The sequence below is a fragment of the Psammomys obesus genome, unplaced genomic scaffold (genome assembly GCF_907164565.1).
Source record: "Psammomys obesus unplaced genomic scaffold, mPsaObe1.curated_primary_1811, whole genome shotgun sequence".
NCBI classification, from domain to species: Eukaryota; Metazoa; Chordata; class Mammalia; order Rodentia; family Muridae; genus Psammomys; species Psammomys obesus.
This window is the reverse complement of record NW_026596039.1, coordinates 19,531,794-19,550,690: the sequence shown is the minus strand read 5'-3', so window position 1 is coordinate 19,550,690 and position 18,897 is coordinate 19,531,794. Positions and strand designations below refer to the sequence as shown.

Genomic DNA, 18,897 nt, shown 5'->3' with positions numbered 1-18,897 from the left:
GGTAACTATAATCCCAGCAGGGACACAAGCACAGCAAGCCTGTAAATGAGCAAGAATATGGAAGAGTGCAGTCTTGGTTTAGGAAATGTTGGATAATCGGTGAGATTAGGATGACGACTATGGGAAAATGAGAGCTGAGCCAGGTTAGGGCCCAAAATAGAATGGGGGGGGGGGAGGTTAAGCTAGTTTCAGTGGCGAGGACTTGACCTACAGTCCAGCTGAGGGTAAAGTGTAAGATGTGACGTTAGGTCAGACTCAGGGTCGCCGCATTTGGAGAGAGGGTTAGGAATCCAGGAAAAATCAGAGCCAGTCACTCTTTAGTCTGTGTGACTTCAGCAACAGAGGAATCCCTGAAGCGTCCGAGGAACACCTGCTAACGTGGCTCCCCAGTGCATGCTGCATCTTTTTCTGGGACCATCTTTTAAAAGCATCTAGCTCTGCTGCAGCTCACTGAACCCCGGTGGGGCCAAGTCCCACCAACCATGGGAGGGACTGAGGCATGTGCTGCTCTCTTTAGGGGCAAGAGCCCAGGACCTCTAGGTGAGTAGTCTCCCAGCTCTCAGGAGGGAGCTCGCATGCCAGACAGGCCTTCCCACTAGCACAGAAAGCTCCATTGCCCCCTTCCTTCATCCTGCCAGTGGACACAGGGAACCTCAAGGCCAGTCCCTTGCTCAGGATCAGCTGTCTTGCCCATGGCAGAAGCAGAACCAACCCCACAGGAGGCCCATGTCTGGGCCAGCACCATTTGTGTGCCCCACTGCATAGGGTGTGTGGCCTTGAGCTTCGGGGTAGCTCCAGGGGCTTCCAGATTGTCCAGTCCCAGACGATGAGAAATGAAGGGCCTCAAAGCTCCTGTTTCCTCCCTCAACTTTCTGTTCCCACTGCTCAGGTTTATCCTAATTCTAATTTTCTTCTTTTTTAATTTTAGGGCAGCATTTCTCAACCTCATTTTGTTTCATTACTGCTGACCCCTAAGGAATCTTTCAGGATAATTTTGTCCTATTTCCACATTCCTCCAGCTGAGGTTTAATACTAGTTATGCTGTGCTTTCTCTGAAACTTCCAGATTCATGACCTCCAAAAAGATAACTTTGTTTTTGTCTTTCATACACAGTTTTGCTTATGGAAAGCAGCTGTTTGGACAGTGAGAAATAGCAGTGGTGACTTCTGTGAGGGTATCAGCTGTCTGGCAGGGACCAGCTTCCTTCCCTTGGGGGGTGCTATCGCTCTTGAGAGTGAGCGGTTCCTGGAGAGGCCACTTACAGTGCATGTAAGAAGAGGCCACAGGCCTCCTCAGCCTTCTGTGGGGGCGGGGACAGCTGGAGAGAAAGGAAAGAAGACACAGGTGAGCTCTCTGAGGACACAGGGTTCTCCCTCAGAGTGGCTGATGCTGAGGCTGAGGCTGAGGCTCAGCAAGAGTAGACCAGACCATCATTTGCTTTTGTCTCTGAATATACATGTTAGCTCCACACACACTGGCCCTCAATGAAGAAGGTGCCTGATGAGAGAAGGATCTAGACTTTGCACTCGCTCTCTCCATATAAAAATATACACATATCTCTGTTTCTGTCTCTCACTCAACCAGGAAGTTAGGAAGTCCCTATCCAACCATACAAAATGTGTTTGTTGTCAAGTGAGGGGAAAAATTCCTTCAGTCTTGGCTCAGAGAACTTCCTTAAACTCATCTCAAAGGAATTCTCTCTCTCCGACACCAGCTGCCTGGAGAACAATGCAGCTCATACATGTTACAAACATCCTCACTTGATAGCAAGGCTGATTACAAAACCCAGCTAGCTAAGCACAGAACATTTCCAGAAAGCCAGCAAGTCATACCAGAGCGATAAGACCAGTATAAAACGGAGTTGTCTGCCTGATTGTCTAAAACTGCACCCATTGTGTGCAAATTAAGGGTGATTATACATATTGTATCACTTCCAAGGATTAAACAAGTACTGACCCTTAACAAACGAGCAACGCATGCAACACAATGGGACATCAGCCACCTCCCTCCTCAATAAAGAAGCCTGTGTGCTGACCCCAGAACAAACAGGCTTTCGCCCCCACCCCAACACCATCCTCTCCTTCTTTCCCCTCCCTTACCCCCTTTCCTCTCTTCTTATTGTCCCCTCTTCCCTGATCCCAGTGCATTTAGAATTTAGGTGGTCCTATCCCCACTTGTCCAAGCCCCACTCCACAATGTCCTTCACCCTGATGGGGTCACCCCCTTGTTGGCAGGCTAAAGGGATTTATAGCCGTTCCTGCCTCCTTCTGGCCCCCACCTGGCTAGAAGACAGACAGCAGCAGGAAGGTCACTTTCTCACAGTGCTGGCAGACTCGTGGGTTGGACGGAGCCCCGCCCCCTTACACACATCAGAGCAAATAAATACATCAAGTTTGCAGCTGGGTCCGGAGATAAGGATGGAGGGAGAGGAGGCACACATGCTCACAAGATGTCCACACAGGGAGCTTCCCCTTTCCAGCCTTTTGTTGTCTTCCCAGCGAAGCTTATTTGAGGTATTTGAAAACGGTGTGTGCCTCGGGGTGAGGTTGTCTCTTGGGGAGGGACTAGGCTGAAGGACTCTCCTCAGCTTGAATTGGGTAGGAACTGACCCAACGGGGAAAAAAAAAAGAAAAGAGTCTGTTCAGGTTAAAAGGTAGGAGGAATACTTAGCACAGGAGGGGGAAACTGAGGCCCAGAAGGAAGGCAGATTTTCCCCTAAGTCTCACAGGATTTCAGCCGAAAGTAATCCCTGCAGAAGTAAGCTGTAAAGCCCTGATCTTCTCTGACAGTGAACTATGCCTGGTGGTCCCCAGGGTTCGTGCCCACTGGAGCTGACCTTGCCTGGCTGCAGAACTGGGGTGGTCTGTAACACGGCCATCCTCCTCCAGCAAGCCTTTCCTTCCCTCATACCACAGCCTGACTAGAGGTGCCCCTCTGTGAGGTCCAACTTGACATTAGGGTCCCCCTGTAGATCTCCAGCAGGAGAGAATAAGCTGTCTCTCCTAATGTCATGGCTCTGGTCCCCAAGCTCTTGAACTCTGGAAGAGAGTAGTGGGGACCTTAGGGAGGGGCACCAGTCCCCTTTCAGAGAGTCCCCCTGGAGAGGCCTCATCTGAGTAGGGTCTCCTAAGTAGAGGGCTTACTCTTAGCCACCAAGCTCAGCACATCTCTGACATGGACTGGCTCTGGAAAGGGAGGGTCTCAGAGCTGCCACATGCTTGCCTTTCCTAGCCTCCTCTGCTGCTCTGTGTCCTCTCTCAGATGCAGTCTCCCTTGTTCAATAGGATAAGAACCAGGGGATAGGTGACCCCAGGCCTCTGATGCTATCTGGGGACATGGGGGACTCTTTCAGCCTGTCATCATAGCCCCATGGCAGTCCTTCCCCTAAGATGGCACAGGTCTTACCCAGACTTCCTGAGCTACTAGAACTGCATGCAGGCGCAGAGAGGAGAATACCTAGGAGTATCTAACCCCTGGCTCTCCCCAGTCATGCCTGCGGCCAGGTCCCCCTGACTCTCTGGAGGTAGGAGGAACTCTAGGGAGCTGTCTGCCTGGGATGCGGATCCAGAAACCTCACCACTGTCTCACTTCTCCGCCTGGCCTGCTTTTCCTTCTTCCCCTTTACTGCTGTCTTCTGGAGTGTCACTTAACCAACCACTTGCACACAGAACAGGAGGAAATTTGATTTTGTCCCATCCATCTTCGTGTGCTCTGCCATACACAGTTCTGAGCTTTGATGGGGTGAGTGGATGGAAAGAGCTTTGGAGCTGAGCAATAAAGGGGGCTGGAGAATCTGTAGGGAAAGGACCTGAGTCCCTGTGGCCCCTCTCCCTGTGCTGTGAAGATCCAGAAGGTGAGCTGCTGAAAGGAAGGCATTCCTGTTCCCCCTGCCCTGGTGGATGCCCCGTCACCTCAGCTATTCATGGATCAGAGGCAAACCTCAGGAAGTGGTTCTCCCCACTGCTTTTGGGACTCTCTATGCCCAAAGAGCAATGTGCATTATTTTTTTGTGGGGGGAAGGGATAAGCTCGCCAGGTCCCAGTGTTTCCACCACTTTGAGAGACAAATCAGGCTGAATGAGAAGGCAGGGAAAAGGCTGACATTGCTAAGGCCTCAAGGGAAGGGGTTAGGAATTTTGGACTTTCGCAGGACAACCTCTTTCTAATAACACTTTGCCCCTAAGAAGTCCAACGCAACCTGAAAACCAGCTGCTCCTAAGGCTGCGGCACCCCCCAGAGGCAGGGCTCAGTAATGGTGGCGCTTGAAGGACCTTGGATGCATCTGATTCATTCTCCATGTTAAATTTCTGAGGTAGCGTGAAGAGACAGAAAGAAGAAAAGAGACTAGTCTGGCCTCAACAGAAGAGATTGTTTACTTCAGAACAATGAAGGGCACATACTTCGTGCAGGGAAGAGGTGCCTGCAGGAAGGTGAGGGGTGCCGAGAGTTTATATAAGACAATTGGGTGATGGGAAGTTAAATGCAGCTGCTGGGGCCCTGGGCAAGCATACCGTGTCTCCCTCCATCCAGACAGGCTATCTCGGGTCATACATAGGCTATCTTAGAAAAACCTTTCCTCTCTAGGGCCCACTGGTTTTGAGCAGAGTCAGTTATAACTTTGTAAGAATCCCATTTTTTCAGCTGTGGCACCCCAACACCCCTGACGAGAGTAAACAACCAGAGACTGGGAGTGTAGCTCTGTTGGTGGAGTGTTTGCCTAGCAGACACGAAGTTCCAGGTTTGATCCCCAGCACCTACCTAAACAGGTATAACCAAGGCCATCCAGGAGACAAAGGGAGGCGGGTCAAAAAATCTCAGGTTCTCCTTAACCCAGTGTAAAACTTGCCAGGTGCTGGTGTCTTTCATTCCAGTACTTGGGAGGCAGAGGCGGAGGTAGAGGCAGATTGTGAGTTCAAGGACACCTTGTTTTACAGAGTGAGTTCCAGGGCAGCTAGGACAACACAGAAAAACCCTGTCTTGGAAAAACAAACAAACAAACAAACAAACAAACAAACAAAGGGTTAAAAACTTAGTGTAAAATGTGAGGTCAGAGTCCTAATTACTTTTCTGTCTGTGATAAAACACCATAACCAAGACAACCTATAGAAGAAAGAGTTTCTTTTGTCCTTTGATTCCAAAGGGTTCCTGTTAGATTTCTGAGGTAGCAGAGGAAGACCATGGGTCTGACCTCACAGAGGAGATTTTCTTCCAAATAGTGAGGGCCAGGCACTTTCCAGTGGGAGAAGAGGCACCTGCGAAGGGGCAAGGCAATGCTTGGGGTTTATAGAGGAGGTTTGGTGAAAGGGAAGTTAAATGAAGTTTCAGGGGCCACTCACCAGTCCACAGTCTGCTTCCTGAATTGAGTGTCCAGACAGGGCTGATTTCTCTTCAGAAACTGCCCTGCCCTGGCTATCATGATGCCAGTGGTTAGTGGGTAACTGAGTTAGGCGGTGGCAGTGAGGGAAATGGCTGTATTTCCAACGTAGGGGTGGGGAATTCCAGCACGCCTTAGGAGAACAGAAAGTTCCTTGGTCAGGGTCTGGCACTGTGTTCAAGGTTTACTCTGACAGTTAGGATCCATGGTGGCAGACAGAAACAACAGAGGAAGGAGAAGCCCAGAGCTCACACCGGGAACCGCAAACAGGAAACAGAGAGGACACTGGGGACGGTGTGAGTCTTTTGAAACCTCAGAGCATGGCTCCCAGTGACATATTTCCTCCAAAAGGCCACACCACCTAATTCTCTTCAAATGGCCACCAACTGGGGACCAAGTCATCAAATGCCTGAGACTTGGTGCACTGGGGGTGGGCATCTCATTCAAACCGCTACAGCCAGCCTGGGCTGCATGAGACTCTCTCTCAAACCAAAACAAAAGCCAGCAAACAAGCCAAAGAATGAAAACCCAGAAAAAGCAGTGGCAAGCCATGGGCTCCAAACCCAGCGACATCTTCACAACTGTCTGCTTCCTCTGAGTTTTTCTTGTGACCACCTGTGCATTCCTCCTCCGGTTTGTCACCCCATGGTGTAATGTCTCTTTTCTCTGCCATGGACGGGTGACAAGCTTAGGATGTGAAGTCATGCAGGAACATCTTTGAGCTCATAAACATATCCTGCTCATAAATATACAACGTCTGCTGCTACCAAAATAGCTTTGGATCCAGCACAGGAATTTCTAAGAACAGACTCCCCTGCTTTCAGGAATTCTGTGAAAGCAGAGGGTCCTCCGGTTTGCATGCCCAGCAAAGAAAGTTCCCCAAACCTGGTTACACACACTGCCCTGATCCAGACCCTTCCCTGAGCCTTGCTGCTGGTCACAGACTGTGGACAAACCAGCTTCATCTCCATGTAAATACTGTCTCTAGCTCATTCTAGCTATAGTCAGCCACTGCAATTCATTCTGGCATAATCTTAGCTGACTATGAACATGCAAAACTCCGACTTGTCTGATGAAAGGGAATCCTGCTTGTGGGGAAATTTGGGATTGAGCCAAGATTAGGTTAGTGACCACTCATCTCCCTGGCTAGGGATTGTTTTAGAGATGGGACTTCCTAGACCACTGTGTACCAACAGGATCCAAAGAAAGGCATGGCTTTGGGATAGAAAACCATCTTCTATTCACGAGCCCACGGTTTCTGAAACTTTATACTCATGACCCCTTTCACCCCACAAAATTCAAGTATGTATGATGGATTTACAAATCAAACATCATTCTAATAGCAAACCAGAAAGAAATTTATCTTTAAAATAATTCTTTGACACACACACAAACAATGAACGATGGAAGCAGATTAACTTTCATGCAGATGAGATGAGTGTGCTTATTTATTTTTACATAAAAACTTAAATCTTGGCCAAATATTTGACACTGCAGATAATAGAGCATCTTCAGTGTTTTAAAGAGTTCACCGACATTTTGATTTAAATCACCAACGCTGAGAACGTCACTTTGCATAAATACACAATACTAGTGGCAGAAGTACATTCAGGCCATTTCCCAAATTGTGCTGTCTTAATCCCAAGCTGAAATTCATTTAACATTTTTTAATGCCACTCAAGTTAGGAATTCAAACAGCAATCTTAGAAATCAAACATTCTAATCTAATACAATTCAAATATAAACTAATTTGATACCTGCACACTGGGGAGTGACTATAGAAAAATATTGTCTTTGTCTTCCTGATTAAAATATTATGTTTCTCTAAGAGCAGAAAACTTCTTATGGATAGTTAAAAAAAAAAAAAAAAAAAAAAAAACCAACCCTGCAATCTGTAGCATAAAACAATCCTCACTGTGAGCCAAAGTGTCTCTGGTGGCTTTTGTTCGTGTTGTGTGTCACGACAGCTTGCACAGAGCAGAGTGTTTCTGTTGTGGATTCAGAACCAAGCTGCAGTGGTACTGCAAGCTACCAATGGACAAGCCCCGCTAGAAACGCCTCCTCTGGCAGAGGCATATTTTGAATTCATTGTGATCAGTGCACACTCAGAAGCCCTTTACTGTTGCCAAAGCTCTCACACAGTCAACTATGCCACCCCATGTGAGGTCACAACCTACAGCTTCGTGAGCTGAGCACCAGTGTGCCCACGGTAAGCACACATCGGTGCCGCTGTCGGAATCCTCTAACAGCTTCAGTGGGCACAGCCAGTTATCCTTCTAAGGGTAACAGAAGAGACCAGGACCAGGGCTGCTGAAGTGGCAGAGGTGAACCAGCCCTGGGCAGCTGTGCTTCCTGCCTCGTAAGATGACACGGCCACTGGTCTCTCCCCTTTAAGGTGGCCTTTTACCATTGGCAAAGGGGTCACGTGCGGAACTGTGCCCCTCTGCCAGCATCACCCTGCCCCGAGCTCTCTTAAAGAGGATCTATGTTAATCGCATGTGCATCTGTATGTGGAACTGTGCACAAGTCATGGTACCCCTGAAGATGATCTCCTGGAGCTGGAGCTACAGGCGGTTGGGACCTGTCCAGTGTGGGTACTGGGACAGGTCTTACTCTTAACCTGTGAGACATCTCTTCAGGCCCTAAATTCTTTAATATTAAAAAAATTTATTTGTAAATATGTGTGTGCATGTAGGGGATAGGGGACAACCTGACATTGTGCCCTTCCATCATGGGAGCCCTGAGGCTCAGTGGAAACCACCTGCTGGGCCATCCTCCATCACTCCTCCTACCCTTCCCTACTCTGGATCACAGAGTCCTGCCTTGGGGAGGCTGACACTTCCGGCTGTCTCCGTGGGAAGCCAGCCTGCACTGGTGGAGTGGGGCAGCTAAACATCTGTGTCTTGCCTCTCCCAGGAAGGAGTCCCCAGACTCAGCAGCACAAACGCACACCCAGACAAATGACAGGAGCTGCTGCCAGAAGAGCCATCGTTGATTTTTATGGCAACAAATGGCCTTGCCAGCATGTTAAGCTAATTTAATGAAAGCACCGGGAGGAAGGTCGTGGGCTGGACCTGGGTTTGTTAATAATGTCAGGCTTCATTTGAACCACTCCGGAAATTCCTCCCCTGGCCTCCAGCTACCTGCCACAGGTTGCTCTTTTCCTCAGAAATCAACAGTACTCTCATATATTAATGTGGACTCTCTTTTGTTTTTCTCTAGAAAATAATTAAAGTCCCGGAGCTCAATAAATACTTAAAGAGAATGTGGTTTTAATTAAAAACCTCTCCGATGGTGTCGTGGCAAGCCTCTCTTCCCAGGCAGGCGCACTGGTGACAGCCACATGCATCACAATCTGCCAAGGATGTGAAACCAAAAACCTGCACAGACAATAGCGCGTAGTTCTGACTCTTCCCAGAAGGGACAGGTGGTGAAGAAAGATGTCCAGGGGCAGAGCCAAGCTCTTCTCCCTGTGGGATGCGCAGGGCTTAAGCAGCAGGAGTGCACGTGGCCGCGTGCTCATCATACACAGACCCAAGTCTTTAAGACAACAATAGTGGCTGGTTCTATCCAGCTATCGGCGAGAAAAAGTACTTCACCAAGCACCAAGCACCAAGCACCGCAGACCGACTGCTTTGCAGTGTCTTGGTTCATTTAATCCCCACAAGGAAATTCTCCTGCCCTTTCTAACGATTTATTTATTTTTATTTTATGAGTAGGGTGAATGATTGCATGTATATGTCCATGAACCACCTCTATGTCTGGTGCCTGGAGAGGCCAGAAAGGGTGTTGGATCCCCTGGAGCTAGAGTGGCAGCTAGTTGTGAGTTGCCATGTGGGTGCTAGGGGTCCAACCCTGGTCTTCTGCGAGAGCAGCCAATGCTCCCAACCTCTGGGCCATGTCCTCGGCCCCTGCCCTTTGTTTCTTAGAGATGCAGGGCTGTTAAGCCAGGGGGAGGGGGCCATGGCTGGTGAGTGACGGAGCCTGGTACTGGGAAGAGAAGTGATGGTGTAGAAACAGGGTTTGGCTCCCCCCGGGGAGTGACATTTCTGATGGACGCTGTAAAGCGGGAGGCAGTGTGTTCCAGGGCTTCTGGCTGGAGGGCAGCTGTAAGGAAGGTCTCCTGAGTAGCTGCTGTGCTGGGGATCTTTGGACGTTTCATGGCCAGGCTTCCACGTTCCTGGACGCTCTTCCCACACCCCTTGGCAAGTCCATCATATCATCCACGTGCCACATTAAAATACAGGGGCACATGACTGAGCAGTTGTCGCAGAACTGCGCACACGTTACCTGTCTTAACCGTCAAGTCTATTACTTCGGTTTTCTTCTCCCACTTCCGCCCCCCTGAAGGCTAAGTTTCCTTTGTCAATTCAGAGAGTTTGGAGGCCTCCAGCAAAGTAACGAGAGGCAGGGACAGATGCTCCAATACAGCTGTACTCAGAGATTGGACTGCACCAGGAGAAAGGTCAATGCTGGGAACCCAGTGGGTCTTCAACTGGCCAAATCTGATCGTGCAAAGAGGGCCGGTTGTGTTTTTATGGGGGCATGCTGGGGCACCGAGAGAAAATTCCTTGGTTTTGGTTAAGTGTGTCCCATGATAGCATTGCCCAGCAGCAGCGAAAGCCCCAGGCAGAGCCCTCCCGGGTTGCCCAGACCCACCAGCACAGTCCCTTCAAGGTCAAGGCCCCCTGCAGGCAGTATCCAGCAGGGGGCGCGCGGGGACCAGGGTTGGACCCCAGATGTTCCCAGACCTAATTCAGGGAGCAAGTCTTTGGAGCCTCAACGCTCCCACCTCTCAGACCTCCTGAGCCTCAAGGCTGAAGTCAATCCACAAAGCAGTCCGGGGGCTTCAGCTCTCCGTCTCTGCGTCTGTTTAGTGTCAGCACTGCAGCTCCGTGAAAAGCTTGCGCCTGAGGTGGGCAGATTCTGGAGCCCTCTGCTTTCCAGCTTGGAGATTTGTGGGGCTCCTTTCTCCCAGTCTACCGCACTGACCTGATTAAATACTTGTTCCTGTAGAGGTCAAAACGGCAGGGTGGGGGGAGGTGGGCGTGTTTCTACGCGGGGGCCCACCCGGCTCTTCTTCCCTAGGTCACTGGGGTTTTGATAGTTTGGGTTTTGTTTGGGGATTTTTGTTGTTTTGATCACCTTCCCCTCTCGCCCCCCAGACAAGGTTTCTCTGTAGCCCTGGCTGTCCTGGAACTCGCTCTGTAGATCAGGCTGACCTCAGACTCACAAATCCGCCTGCCTTTGCCTTCCAAGTGCTAGGATTAGAGGCGTGCGCCACCAGGCTGGTCACTGTATTATTAACATTATAAGCAATAGAGAGCGATTCTGGGCGGCGCCAAGGCGCTGCCTGCCGGCAGCTGAGCTCAGCGGTTGAATCAGGAATTACAGCTCCGACCCCCAAAACCCCGCGGACGCTGCTAAAGGCGACTCTGGCTGGCCTTGTCTGGCCTGGGTAAGGGCTTTCTTCTCCCTGGTCCAAAATCGGGCAACAGAAGCATTTTCCGCGAGAGTAGGTGAGAAGCCTGGGTCCACGGGAATCAGCACCCCAGCCAGCGTGGTCGCCATGCCCTGAAGCTGTCCTGTGGGTGCTGGAACCGCCCTCTCCACCGGAGTCCCCTGATTTCCGCCTCCCGAGGGGAAGAAAGCCAGAGTCCCAACAGCTTACCGGAGACGCGCCTGCACCTCCTCGCGGTCCGAGGAAGTTCTGAGGGAGAGCGCTTGAGCCCGTTCTCCCTTCCAGCCCTCGGCCCCTCGCTCCACCCAGGTTATCTATCCCTCGGCCAGCTTGCGTCCCTCCAAACTCAAAAAAGAGCAAACTGGAAGTGAGGACCGGATGCGCGGATGCCCAGTAGCCGAGGAGCGTCCATGCCTTGCACCTTCTTCTCCCCGGGCCAGGAAAGTCCCCAGGTCGCGCCATCCCAAAGCTGCCACGCCCTCTTCCATGCACGGCCCTCCTCTCCCTCACCCCCCTGGCTGCTAGGACCTGATCACTACAACACGACATCCCTCTTGCTTTGCAGACAAAGAAATCGGTGCCAGGCCAGTTAGCTGTTCCAAACCTCTGCGGCCTTGGCCCAGGTTAGAGTCCTGGGCTGGACCATCTCACGTGCTGGGTCCCAAGCAGAGAGGAGTCAGAATTCTCACCCCCGCTTCCCTTCTCAAAGACATCTTCCCTGGAGGGCTCAAGCTCGCTCTTCCTGGATGTCTGTGGAGTCTCCAGGCCTGAGAAGGTGTGATGACGTTCTAGATTCCGAATTTGGCTGAGTTTGTGCTGGTCCCAGCAGCTGGTGGTCAGGAGTAGGGAAGAGAGAGGGAGCAATGTGTGCAGGCACCAGTGTTCATATTTAATTCACAAAGGAGCCTCGGAAAGGGTGGTCCCTTTAGACGCAGAGCTGTCCCCGCATCTCCCTACACCACCCCTTCCCAGCTCATGAAAATGCTTAATACTCAAATCGGGGTATTGATCTCTGCAGAGGCCCCAAACACACTGCCATCCACCCCCCCCCCACAGGAGGCTGGTGAGGGCTGGGGTACCACGAGCACCCTAATATTACAGTGGATATGAAAGAGCGAGGGGTGGGGACTCCACGTCTCTCTCTAAACCTGTGCCATAACCAGTTCTCTCTAGCAGCTTTGTCTCCTGGGATGCCACAGGCAGAGGACCGAGATGTTGCCTTTTAGTCAAATGCCTAAACTCTCCTTCAAGCCCTCCTGCTCATCGCTAAAAGAAATGCCCAGAGTTTGCCGAAGAGAACAGTCAGTCCATAGTCTGCTGAGGCCAGCTGTTACCCGAGGGCGAGGGCGTGGGGCAGCAGGGCGGTGGCTGCTGCCTAGGCTTTAACAGAATGGAATAGTGTGTGTGTGTGTGTGTGTGTGTGTGTGTGTGTGTGTGTGTGTGTATACGAGTGTGCAGGGGCTGGTGGCATGCTTGCTAGAGACGCTGACGGATACAGGGGAGTGGGCTGCAGGAAACACGCAGGGGTCTGAGGTCCCTAGTCCACAGTTCTCAAGAGAAGCAGACTTATTTTTTTATATAACCTCCCCAGTCCCTGTCCCCAGCGTCAGCGGCAACCTCCATACCCTATTAGCCCACAGCAAGCAAGAGCAGAGAGAGACGCTAGAGTGAGTCCAACCTAGCGTCTTAGGGGCTCAGAAGACAGCCCCCCCCCCCCCCCCCCCCCCCCCCGCTGTGGACACTCTCCATCCCTCGGCAGTGGAGTGCTCGCGTTGGTTTGGCCACAAAAGACCTGGCCGTGGAGTCCTGGCTAAAGGGGTCGGGCAGGGGCTGCGACGGGGCGAAGAGTGCGCGGCTCTTCCCCGCGCGCCCCGCGGAGCCGCGCCTTCTCAGCAGGCCAGTTGCTCTGGCAGGGAGTGGGGGTGGAGGGGAGCCAGGGTTCGTATCTGCCCAGAGCCAGGCAAAACTGACAGGGAGGGCGAGGCACTCTGCTAACACTATCAATTATGCATCGTGTTGAGCGAAGCTTCGGGGAGGGGGAGGCCAGCAGCCCGCAGGAGGGGAAGGGTCCGAGCGAGCCGGGCCGCGCCGTTCAGCCGCCCCGCTGGAGGGCTTTCTGCGCTAGCGCTTGCTTTTGGGTTTAAAAAAAAGAAAAAAGTGTTTAAAGGGAAAGACACACCCCTCCAGCTCCCTGCTTTTCTTTCTCCCAAATTCCTCAAAGACGGTTTGTCTCACGTGTTGGGGGCGTAGAACGACTCGGTTTAATTAGCAGCAAAGCTCGCGGGCGCTTGACGGGCCGGGCGCGGAGGGTGAGTGAGCGCGGACGCTGGCAAGCGCGCCGAGGGGACCGGGAATCCGAGCGGCTCGCGCCTGGGAGAACGCGTGCAAGGGAGCGAGAAGGCGCGCCGACGCGAGCAGCGCGGGTTGACGGGTAATTCTCACCTGCGAAGGTCAGGTTGAGAGGCTGCGCGCGTGTGTGCGTGTGCGTGAGTGTGTGTGCGTGTGTGTGTGAGCGTGTGCCTGTGCGTGTTGGGGAGGGGTTGGAGGCGTGACGAGTAGCGACAGTGTCATCGAGTGTGGAGCTGTCGGGAGAGATAGGAGCTTGATTACAGGGGTGCAGTGGTCTGGGGAGGGCCGCACCCTGGGCTCTGGGCACGCGGGGCCCTGTGAGCCCGAGCGGACCCACCCTGGGGTGGGTGGGGGATCTCGACGGCTTTAACAAACGTAAACGCGGCCCGAGGCGGGAGACTGTGCGCGTCCCCGCCGAGCCCGGGGCGCGCGCGGCGACTCTGCGACCCGCGAGGAGTGGGCGAACAGATAAGAACGGGGAAAGCTGAACCGGGACCCGAGGCCAGGGAGTCCTCACAGGCCGCCCCTCTCTCCCCACCCGCCGCAGCAACAGATGCCCGGCGCCCCCCGCGGCCGTCCTCGGAGCCGGGAGAAGGGCTTGCAGCCCGAGGTGGCACACGGCCCGTCAGAGGGCAGCAGGTAAGCCGCGGGCGACCGCAGCCCCGCAGCCCCGCAGCCCGCGGCTTGCTCCCGCCCAGCGCTCCGGCCCGGGAGGAACAGCGAAGGGAGGCGCCCCTTTAAGAGAAAAAGGGAGGACCCCGTAATCTCAAAGACAGGGTGCAGGAGGGTCCTACCAAGACGGACAGGAGCCTCAAGTTGGGGCAGGGAGGCTGTGCTCACACATTCGTGTGACTAGAGATGGGGTTCGCTCAGGCATCCTTGGGGCTCTGGAGAGAGGGGGAACCTCGACCCTTCTCCCCGCTTAGCTAGAGGCGGGCCCCTAAACACCCGTGGGCAGGGGGTGCCACCCGGGCTGTGGGACCCAGAGAGGAAGCTTCAGCGACCGTCCCCACAGCGTGCTCCGACTGGCCGCGGGGGAGGGGTGGCTGAGCAGTGGGGGCTCTCCCCTGAGGGCAGCTGCCGCCCAGGGCGGGAGGCAGGAAGGCTGAGTGGCTGGAGGCTGCCAGATCCCCCACCGCACCGCACCCCACAACTTCTCCAGGTTGCCTATCCGCTCCCTCCGGACTCCGAGGAGGGCAGCGTGGCGCGCACGTCCCGCAGTGGGCGGCTTCGCGCGAGGGCTGTGTCTGTCCGCTCTCTCGGTGCACGGGAAAGCGCTTTGCTTCGCGGCGGAGGACGCTGCGGCAATGCTGCGCTGAGCTGAGAGAACAATGAGCTCTCCAGGGCACATCGTGGGGGTGTCGGGGCGCCTGGGTTTTCGCGTCTGCAGAATTCACTGTGAAGCCCCCAGGAGTCTCGGGCCCTGCGCCGAGATGCCCGAGTTTTTGTTTGCACTGTTGTTCCCTGCAAGGAAGTGTGTGTGAGTGCTGTGCGTGGGACAAAGGATTCCAAAGAAGACAGTCAGTCCTGAACGAAATCTTTCTGCATCTCCGTGTCACTGGGTTAAATGAAGGCATAGAAGGAAAGGTCAGCCTGGGGCCCGCTGCAGAGCTCAGCGTTGGGCGCTCGGAGGGGCCGCTCCAGCGGAGGGGACAGGTTGGAGGGAGTGCTCCATGCCCTCTGGAGAAGCGAGCCAGGCTCCCGAAAGCAAGCACTGACGAATCTGCAGGCTTTTTACTGGGCTCCCTTCGTCCCGGAGGCTTCCAGAGCCCGCCTAGGTGTAGGAAGTAGAGTTAGTTAGAGGGGGAAGAAAGTGACCCGAGTGACCACTCCCCTTTTCACCCTGACTTCCCCTGCAGGAGCCGTGATGGGGCCCTTTGGAGCCCTGTGTTTGGCCTGGGCTTTGCTAGGAGTGGCCAGGGCCTGCCCTGAGCCTTGCGCCTGTGTGGACAAGTACGCCCACCAGTTTGCAGACTGTGCCTACAAGGAGCTGCGCGAGGTCCCGGAGGGGCTGCCGGCCAACGTGACCACGCTGAGTCTGTCCGCCAACAAGATTACGGTGCTGAGACGGGGGGCCTTCGTCAACGTCACGCAGGTCACCTCGCTGTGGCTGGCTCACAGTGAGGTGCGCACCGTAGAGTCGGGGGCCTTGGCGGTGCTGAGTCAGCTCAAGAACCTCGACCTCAGCCACAACCTCATCTCCAGCTTCCCTTGGAGCGACCTCCGAAACCTGAGCGCGCTGCAGCTGCTGAAGATGAACCACAACCGCCTGGGCTCGCTGCCCCGGGACGCCCTCGGAGCGCTCCCGGACCTGCGCTCCCTGCGCATCAACAACAACCGCCTGCGCACGCTGGAGCCCGGCACGTTCGACGCGCTAAGCGCGCTGTCCCACCTGCAGCTCTACCACAACCCCTTCCACTGCAGCTGCGGCCTCGTGTGGCTGCAGGCCTGGGCCGCCAGCACGCGGGTCTCCTTGCCGGAGCCCGACTCCATCGCCTGCGCCTCGCCTCCCGAGCTCCAGGGAGTGCCGGTGCACCGCCTGCCCGCCCTGCCCTGCGCGCCGCCCAGCGTGCGCCTGAGCGCCGAGCCGCCGCCCGACGCGCCCGGCGCCCCTCTGCGCGCAGGCTCGGCTTTCCTGCTCCACTGCGCCGCCGAAGGCCACCCCGCCCCCCGCCTGCAATGGCAACTTCAGATCCCGGGTGGCACTGTCGTCTTAGAGCCGCCGGTGCTCCGCAGGGAGGATGACGGGGCAGGCACGGTGGAGGATGGCGAGGCTGCTGGAGACGAGGACCTGCCCACGCAGACTGAGGCGCCGACTCCGGCTCCAGCGCCTGCTTGGCCAGCGCCCCCGTCCACCCCGCGCTTCTTGGCCCTCGCAAACGGCTCCCTGTTGGTGCCTCTCCTGAGTGCCAAGGAGGCGGGCATCTACACATGCCGCGCACGTAACGAGCTGGGCACCAACTCCACGTCAGTGCGGGTGACGGTGGCTGCCGCGGGGCCGCCGAAGCACGCTCCTGGAACAGGGGGAGAGCCTGATGTCCAGGCCCCGGCCTCTGAGCGCAAGACCACCACTAAGGGCCGCAGCAACAGCGTCCTGCCCTCCAAGCCTGAGGGCAAAACCAAAGGCCAAGGCCTGGCTCGGGCCAGCACCCACGGGGAAACCGAGGCGGAGCTGGAGGAGAGCGATGAGGGCGAAGGCGAGCCGGTGGGGGGCCAGCTTCCGGAGGAGCCGCTGGGAGAGAAGCCCTGCGGCCACGGGGACCCCTCTCGCTACGTCTCCAACCACGCGTTCAACCAGAGCTCGGAGCTGAAGCCTCACGTCTTCGAGCTGGGCGTCATCGCGCTGGACGTGGCGGAGCGCGAGGCCCGGGTGCAGCTCACGCCTCTGGCCGCGCGCTGGGGCCCCGGGCCAGACGGCGCGGCCGGAGAGCGGCGGCCCGGGGGGCGGCCCCCGCGCCTGCTCTACCTGTGTCCCGCGGGGGGTGGCGCGGCAGTCCAGTGGTCGCGCGTGGAGGAGGGGGTCAACGCCTACTGGTTTCGCGGCCTGCGGCCGGGCACCAACTACTCCGTGTGCCTGGCACTGGCGGGCGAAGCGTGCCACGTGCAGGTGGTGTTCTCCACAAAGAAAGAGCTGCCGTCCCTGCTGGTCATCGTGACGGTGAGCGTCTTTCTCCTGGTGCTGGCCACGGTGCCCCTGATGGGTGCCGCCTGTTGCCATCTGCTGGCCAAGCACCCGGGCAAGCCCTACCGCCTCATCCTGCGGCCACAGGCCCCCGACCCTATGGAGAAGCGCATCGCCGCCGATTTCGACCCGCGGGCCTCCTACCTGGAGTCTGAGAAAAGCTACCCGGCCCGGGGCGAGGTGGGAGGCGAGGAGCCGGAGGAGGTCCCGGAAGAGGGCCTTGATGAGGACGCGGAGCCGGGGGACCCGAGCGGGGACCTTCAGAGAGAGGAGAGCCTGGCGGGCTGCTCGCTGGCGGAGTCGCAGTCCAAGGCCAACCACGAGGAGTTCGAGGCTGGCTCCGAGTACAGCGACCGGCTGCCCCTGGGGGCCGAAGCCGTCAACATCGCCCAGGAGATAAACGGCAACTACAGGCAGACGGCGGGCTGAGCCCAGGCGTGCCTGCCGCCCCCGCCCGGGACCTCGCAGCCTGGGGCCGGCAGGACCCCCCTCGCGGGACCCAGCCCACCCCAGCCTTCAGCCGCCCTGCCCCCTAGCCCTCTGCAGGCGTCCCTACCAGGAGTGGGCCGAGTTCCGCGTCCCCGCTCAGTCCCCCGCTCGCTCGGCGGCCTCGGATCCCCACCCCCACCCGAAGCACAGGCAGGCTCCTACCTCCTCGGAGACGGCGCGCAGGGGCGGCAGGAGACCGCCCACGCCTTCCGTCCACCGCGAAACCCACGGCGCCCCCACCCCGTGGAGTCTGGGGGCAAGAGGACCGGCCAGCCGCTGGCCACACGCGCCCGGGGCCCCAGGGCAGGGCCCGCGCGGAGCGCTGTCTCCCACTTTGACCCCTCTCTGCCTCTTCAAGGTTGCATGTGCCAGGAGCCGCTCATTTTTGGCCTCAAAGCCCCCTCCCCACGATGGTCAAATCCGAGGGGCCCGTCCCTCCACTCCTGCCCCTGCCCCCTTTCTGTCCAGTTAGGCCAGGCTGGGGGCCCGGGACGCCTTTCAACCCAGCGCACTGATTTTCTTATTTTTCGTTGTTTTCAAAGACAGAGACATTTCTGGGTCTGGTGCTAACACGCCCTTCCCAACTTCCGGGAGACCGGGCGTGAGCGTGTCGGGTGTGGGAGTCGGAGTCCGTTCTCTTCCGCCTCTCTCTTTCCAGCGCTGCAGGACCGCGCGCCCCTTTGCCTCACAGGGTGCAGCCTCGGTCCCCGGCCAGTTTCCTTGTCGGTCTATCGCAGGTGCCCGAGGCTGGTGCGAGCCGCAGTGGCTCTGGCGACTCCGCGGGATCCAGACCCCAGCGGGAGCGCGCGGGGCGCGGAGAGCGCACTGTGACTCCGCGGGCGCGGCTCCTCCCGGGAGAGCGGGGTGCGCCCGGCTGTGGTCCCCGCGTGGGCGGTAGACGTCTGTGTCCTGTGAAGTGTGACCGTGTAGTGTAAGGGGGAGGGAGAGCGGGCGGGCAGGTGGGCGAGGAAGGAGGGGGGAGGGCGGGGCGGCCAGGGGGCTGGGCAGGGTCAGACTTTAGTTGTTTTAGTAAAGCGTCCGGGGTAGGGGTCCGGGCGCCCGCCCTGCGCCCTAGCTCTGGGCGAAATGCAGCACAAGCGTGGGTGACCCCGGGGGAGTCGACCTCGGGGCCCACGTCCTTTTCTAAACGCTTCTGTACGTGAACTGTCAATAAAGTCATCGATTTGAATAGGGCTCCGTGACTTTTTGTGTAGGGCGGGGCGTCGGGTGGGAAGTCGGGGCGCGCGCGGGGGGGGGGTGACAACAAAGGAAGAAAGGTGGGGGTTGAAGAAGGAACCCGCAGAAGATGCCTTTGGGGAGTCCTTTTGCCGGGTGCTTGACCCTGACCCCTGTCTGGAGGTTTTCGACTCCTGAGTAGGGAAGTGACACCACCCGGGGTGGGAGGAGGGCTCTCAGGGATCAAGGGGCTGGGGTGTGTGTGTGTGTGTACAAGCATGTGCCTGGTATGTGGTGTGTGTGTGTGTGTGTGTGTGTGTGTGTGTGTGTGTGTGTGTGATTGTGTGTGCATACATGCATGTGCCTG

The 18,897-nt window shown here is 56.4% G+C and overlaps 1 protein-coding gene across 2 annotated transcripts; it reads left to right on the top strand.

Moving 5' to 3' along the window:
* The first annotated feature begins 13,039 nt into the window (after positions 1 to 13,039).
* Positions 13,040 to 18,313, top strand: Islr2 (immunoglobulin superfamily containing leucine rich repeat 2). 2 transcript variants are annotated; one of them, XM_055622380.1, is made up of 3 exons: positions 13,040 to 13,265; positions 13,731 to 13,822; positions 15,043 to 18,313. In XM_055622380.1, exon 3 carries the CDS (start codon positions 15,051 to 15,053, stop codon positions 17,292 to 17,294), a length of 2,244 nt encoding a protein of 747 aa, XP_055478355.1. In that variant the 5' UTR covers positions 13,040 to 13,265; positions 13,731 to 13,822; positions 15,043 to 15,050; the 3' UTR covers positions 17,295 to 18,313. The 2 variants fall into 2 exon arrangements, with proteins under 2 accessions (XP_055478355.1, XP_055478354.1); XM_055622379.1 differs by lacking the exons at positions 13,040 to 13,265; positions 13,731 to 13,822 and adding an exon at positions 14,545 to 14,770.
* The last annotated feature ends 584 nt before the right edge of the window (positions 18,314 to 18,897 follow it).